Source organism: Oryzias melastigma, linkage group LG17 (assembly GCF_002922805.2).
Source record: "Oryzias melastigma strain HK-1 linkage group LG17, ASM292280v2, whole genome shotgun sequence".
NCBI classification, from domain to species: Eukaryota; Metazoa; Chordata; class Actinopteri; order Beloniformes; family Adrianichthyidae; genus Oryzias; species Oryzias melastigma.
Genome location: NC_050528.1, coordinates 18,972,971 through 18,979,147, shown reverse-complemented (window position 1 = coordinate 18,979,147; position 6,177 = coordinate 18,972,971). Strand labels below are relative to the sequence as shown.

General features: G+C 37.1%; 1 protein-coding gene across 1 annotated transcript in view; it reads left to right on the top strand.

Annotated features, from left to right (window-relative positions):
- Window positions 1–4,599, top strand: part of metap1d (methionyl aminopeptidase type 1D (mitochondrial)) — a 5,807-nt gene extending 1,208 nt beyond the window's left edge. Inside the window, exons 2-10 of the mRNA XM_024273663.2 lie at window positions 114–274; window positions 1,264–1,413; window positions 1,486–1,634; window positions 1,807–1,849; window positions 1,935–2,098; window positions 2,184–2,281; window positions 2,432–2,479; window positions 3,403–3,481; window positions 3,674–4,599. Of these exons, the coding sequence (XP_024129431.1) occupies window positions 114–274; window positions 1,264–1,413; window positions 1,486–1,634; window positions 1,807–1,849; window positions 1,935–2,098; window positions 2,184–2,281; window positions 2,432–2,479; window positions 3,403–3,481; window positions 3,674–3,758 (977 nt within the window). The 3' untranslated portion in view covers window positions 3,759–4,599. The remainder of the gene's footprint in view (window positions 1–113; window positions 275–1,263; window positions 1,414–1,485; window positions 1,635–1,806; window positions 1,850–1,934; window positions 2,099–2,183; window positions 2,282–2,431; window positions 2,480–3,402; window positions 3,482–3,673) is intronic.
- Window positions 4,600–6,177: the final 1,578 nt, after the last annotated feature.

Below are 6,177 nucleotides of genomic sequence, written 5' to 3'. Positions count from 1 at the left end.
TGTTATTCTAGGAGTATTTGTGTAGTGTATATCAGATGATATCATTCTAGAGTCAGAAATGTCGGAAAAGCTTGCATCTTTCAGAAAATATATATACATTTTTTACCCTCCAGGACTGACAGGTTTTCTGCAGAGAGTGTCTTGCTCATGGAGTTCCGGTGCTCCTCCTGCACATGTATGTCGGCAGCGCCGACAGTTCTTCTGGAAAAAGTGGAAAAGTTCTTCAAGTGTTGTCCGGCCAGCTACTGTTCGACCGTCTTATCCAGTTCCAGAGGTATAATACCACATCTTACTATTCACATTTCACACAATTAGAATAGAATGGAATAGAAATACTTTATTCATCCCAAGCTGGGAAATTTGGCTGTTGCAGCAATAGAAATTTAAAGAAGACATAAAGATGAACATTATTTACAGAAGATAAAAAAAGAATGAATACAATAAAAACAAAGTGTGCAAATTGCACTGTGCGGAGTATAATAAGCAGTGGCAGTAATGACCATCAGTCATGACATGACAACCGTCCGTTGGTGAGTTATCTGTTACAGAGTGATGAGATGTTATATAATATTATAGGGAAGAAATGATTTCTTGTGGTGATCCCTGGAACAGTGGAGTTGTCTGAGCCTTTTGGAAAAGGTGCGCTGATGTTTGTTCAGAACTGGGTGGAGAGGGTGGTCTGGGTTATCCATGATGGATAACAGCTTATTGAGGGTCCTCTTCTCCACCACAGCTTCTAAAGTGTCAACAGCTTTACAAGGATTGTGGTAAATGAAATAAACTAAATATGTAATAACCACTGCGACAGACTGGCGACCTGTCCTGGTTGAACCCCGCCTTTGGCCTTTAGTAGCCGGATTAGGAAAAAGTGGCCAAGAAGATGAATGAATGAATGTAATAACCACAAAGACTGGTTTTAATTTCAAACGTATGTATTTAATTCAAAATTGGGATTTACGACCGTTCGTTAGCAGACATCACTGTATTGAAACTCTTTCAGAGAATTAGTTTTCTGGAAATCAAACCAGGATCAACAGATTTTTTTTGATCAATTCTTTGTGGTGAAAATCTTACTCCCTGATAAGTTAAAACTGAGTTAAACAATAAAATCACTGGTTTTGTGGATCCTTAAATGATGTAGAACAACAACACTTTAATTAATAGTTCTCGATTGTTGTCATAACAGTTTCTCTCCAACAACTGATTCATATTTTTGCAAACATTTTGCTGCAAAGTTCTAGTCCAATCTCTCCCTGACTGCAGCACATACAGCGGCCTGACTACGTTACCTCCGGACTGGTCCCAGAATGGCCTGATTACATCGAAATCAAAAACCAAGAGCAGATTGAAGGCCTCACCAGAGCGTGTCAACTAGCAAGACATGTGCTGTTGCTAGCTGGAAGTAGCTTGAATGTAAGTACCCAATCACTACAGGTGTGTAATAGTCGTTTGTACCACCAAAAACTCTTCACTTATTGCTTTCAGGTTGGCATGACAACAGATGAAATAGACTTCATCGTGCACCAGGAAACCATCAGGCACAATGCTTACCCATCGCCCCTCAGATACGGAGGTTTTCCCAAGTCAGTCTGCACATCTGTGAATAATGTGGTCTGTCACGGCATACCTGACAGGTAAAGAGGAACTATACATTCAGAATTATTGCTTAATTAGAAATGTTGTGCAGGTCTGTTTCCACTGTTATGCCATTTTTTGCAGATTTTTGCAAGTTTCATAGTTTAAAAAATCTTTGTTCTGTAGTGAGTAACAAGAGCAGTAATCTTTTAAAATGTTTGTTTCCAACAGTCGGAAACTTGAAGATGGAGATATTATCAACATAGACGTTACTGTAAGTCAATGCATGAAATAGAGATTTTTGTTAATTTAGTACAAATCTCAGATTAGTGTTCACAACACAGTTTCCCTGTTTACAGGTGTATTTGGATGGTTACCACGGTGACACCTCAGAAACCTTCCTGATTGGTCAGGTGGATGAAGTTGGTCAGCGGCTGGTGGAGACGGCGAGACGCTGCAGAGATGAGGCCATAGCTGTATGCAGGCCAGGTGCACAACTCTGTGTTATAGGAAATACTATCAGGTATTTAGAAAAAAAAACCGACATATTTCATTAAAAATGATATAATTTCCTCTGAACACTTCATGTGTTTGTTTCTGATGAATAGTGAAATAGTCCAAGCTAATGGCTTTCAAGTGTGCCCATATTTCATTGGACACGGGATAGGCTCCTCCTTTCATTGCCACCCTGAGATTTGGCACCATGGTAGGTTTGAGCCTGAAACTGGAAAAACAGATAATTTTTTTGTGTTTTAAACATTAGAATTTATGCCAGAAAATAATGGTTTTTTTTATGTCTTTATGAACAACTAGAAGAGTTTGCGTTCTTATAAACGAGAACAATTTTTGTTTTCAGCTAACGACAATGACATAATCATGGAGGAAGGAATGGCTTTCACAATAGGCAAGTTATACCGCAGTTTCTACAGAGGGATTCAAAAGTATTTGTCACAGATTCTTCAAGCTGTCTCATTTAAAAATCATAGATACTAGAGATGGACGTATATAATTTTTTCCATCCGATAAACGATATTTCCCCTGCAACTGTGACCGATATTTAAATGTCTACAATATCACCAGGTTTAGATTAGCTTTTTTTATTTTCTGTGGATTCTTTTAGTATCGGTCTGATACCGATAAATTCGATGCAAATATTGTCCGATACTTACACCGATATATCGCCCATCCCTAATAGATGCACTTCAACTGTGGAAAAGAATATAAAAAAATATCCAGAAAGTCACGTCCTTTGATTTAAAAAAAAAACGTATTATGGTGCAGAAAATAAAGATTTGGTAAATAACAACATTTAATCTCAATACTTTATCATGTAATCCTGATTAATAATGACAAAGGTCAAATGTCGAGATCGTTTGTACCCCACCAGGTGAGATTTTACATGGAGCTTCAGGTGGAGGAAGAGATTACATTTCTTCCATTTTTTTAATAATTGCTCCAACTGTTGATGTCTTCTCATTAAATGTCTTGCTTATTGTTGATCGGTTCTTCCTAGTCTTGTTCAGGTCTACAATCTTGTCCCTGGTGTCCTTTGACAGCTCTTTGGTCTTGGTGGAGGGGTTGGAGTCTGACTGTTTAAGGATGTAAACAGGTGATATCAATCAGACTGTGGTCTCCTGGAATGTAACTGACATTCGATCCTCACAGTTGAATTGTATTTAGGATGAACATTACGGACCTCTCTCACCTTTTTAAATGGGGCAACTTGTTGAATCTTTGATTAATACTTTTTTCTCCCTTTGTGTGGACACAGAAATGACATTCAGATTGATTGTGGATTAACAATCTCTGTTAATCCTGCTGTTTTAGAGCCCATAGTGATGGAGGGATCTTCTGAGTTTAGGATCTTAAAGGACAAATGGACGGCAGTGTCTGTGGATGATAAGAGGTATGCTGTATCCAAATAAAATCATTACAGCTAAAACAAAAAATGGTCTTCTCAGGTTTCTGTATTTTCAGTCATGAATTTTTTTATATTGAACGTTTTTTTTTGTTTGTTTTTTTTTAACAAATAAATAAATAGATGTATGTAGTTGCAACAGGGTGATTGGATTACCAGTGTGTGCTTTTCCTCACTCAGGTCAGCCCAGTTTGAGCACACAGTGATCATCACATCTGATGGAGTAGAGATTCTCACCAAACTACCAGAAGAAAGTAATCTCTGACAGGACGGCATCTGACCATTTGACTCCAGCTACACAACATGAAAGACTGTTACGCTTAAATAAGATGGATAGAGGTTTTTTTGTATTGGTACAAAGATTTTACAACTATTGTAGATTATTTGTTCCGAAGTTTAAAGATCTGTGCATTCATTGAGCTTCTGATGTGCGCTCAGGGAATTTCTGCTGCCACCATAAGGAAGATCAAAAGTTCTTTCAAATAAAACTTATTACATACTATTAAATTTAAAAAGGACAAAAGTTCTTAAAGCACCCATTGTATGATATTTTTGTGTCTTTGTCAAAAAAGAGGCTTCAATTTGTGATGTGAGAGACAGCTTTAAACTATAGTGAATAAATGACTTCCAACAACAAGATCACACATTCTTGACACACAATTGTCTTTAAAGTGATCATTTATGGTTATACACAAATGTCTTTAAAGTGATCATTTATGGTTATTTTTCCTAATTAAACTGTATTTGAATAATGTATTTTATGTTCAACCACTAGATGGCAGCATATTTCATTACTCATCCAAAATCTCACTGAGTCTGCCTTTTTATAAATGAATTTGCTGCTAAGTTTTATAATAGAAAATATCTGGTTTTGATGGGGTATTGAAGATACTGTTGCCCCTTTTGTGTTGTCTAACATGGTGGGGTGAAGCAAAAGCACAAACCTACCTCAAAAACTGTTGGTTTGATTCACTGTTGTTCCCAAATGTTTTCTTTAGTCTCAACTACAATCAAAAGGTTTACGGTTGTTCTTGTTTTGTAAATAGTTTGCTTAAATACAGTTTGGATGTAGAATGGAGACAGAAATAAAGCTGTTGTTGAGTTGATTTAAGGTTGAGGGGTGTGTTAGATTCCAGCTCCTGATGTGTTCTTACATGAAGGTTTGCGTGTTTGTGTGTCCATGCCAACAAGTTAGTGGGTGAAACACAACCGTGGGCGACGGGGTCGATGTGCTCATCCAGAGGCTGACCAGGTGAAAGACAGGAAATGATTCATATGTTTTATTGAAGCCTGACAAAAGTGTGTGTCTGAGGATTCTTTTCAATCTTCTCATCTTTGGGGACAACATATTTTAAAACAGTAATAAAAAATCCACATATTTATAAGCAAATATGTGTTTCTTTTGTTTAAAATGTGGACACCTAAGGAAGTGCATCCTGAGACTTAAATCTGACAGTTTTTATATCTACTTATGACTTGGGGAATGACTGGCATCAACGCTGAAAGAAACTCCTCAAATAATAGAAGTTGATAAGACATTAAAGCATAAAACAGAACACTGGATTTAAGGGCTAATAGAGATAAGTCAGTTCAGGGAGGTGCAGGGTGTGGCCCACTCAAGTTTTGAGGTCTGAGTAATCCGTGATGCCCCCCGCCTCCACCACCCCTGCATGTTGGGACTCATTCCTGAACTCTTGTTATGTAGTTTTAAGGTGACATTCCTCTTTTTAAAACAGTCGTGAATACTAACAGATTTTTTTAAATGTAGTGCAGATAAATACGTTTTGGGTAAAAAATGCATTAATAATGATATCAAAGTTTTTTGCTTTGCTTTAAAGAAAATAAATGTGTTTTCTTAAGTAAGTTAGTAAGTAAGAAACAGCAAAAAAACTAATAATTTTTGTTTGATTTTAAACTTATCGATCCAATTTTATTAGAGACTCAGCCTGTCTACCTGCCCATAAAACAAAATGTTACATTTTGATTACATTTTTACTAAAAAAAAAAATAAAACAATGACATCAGCAACAATCCTGCATGATTTTTGTGTAAGAATATAATAATGTGCTCTGTAGCTGCTGAGGGGACACGTGAAGGTGTCCCGTTTCTCTCACATTCCCACAATCCTTTGGTTTATACCTGCATCGCTGCATGTGTGCAGGAGTGGGCCTGTGATATGTGACACTTACCTGGGACTTTCCTGCGCCAAACGCCACATTCTGTCATGGTTTTGGATCTGTTTTAAACGTGTGCAGCCACATCCATCTGACTGGTTTGCACCGATGACATCTGTCCTAATGCTCTGGTATCAGCAAGGCTAAACAGTCAGTCCTGAGCAGGTAAATTGCTTTTTGAAAGAATAAAATCTTTTTTTTTCCCCTGGTGGTTTTGTAATGACTGTTATGGAACTTTTTCATTTTATATAATTTTCTTTTTCGTTAAGTTTCCATTAACAAGATCCCTTGCTAACCTAACTGGCAAATTTAGGTAACGGGATGAAAATAATACTTTTATATTCGAAAAACAAACCGTGATTTATGTAAGGACACTTTGTCATGCCAGGAATGACCTATTGCAGCCTACAAAGCCAACACTATTTTTTTGGCTGACATTTTAGATTCACTTCATAATTAAGAAAAGGTAAATCTGCAATTATGTTTGTGTTTGCAAGTGTGGCCAAGAAG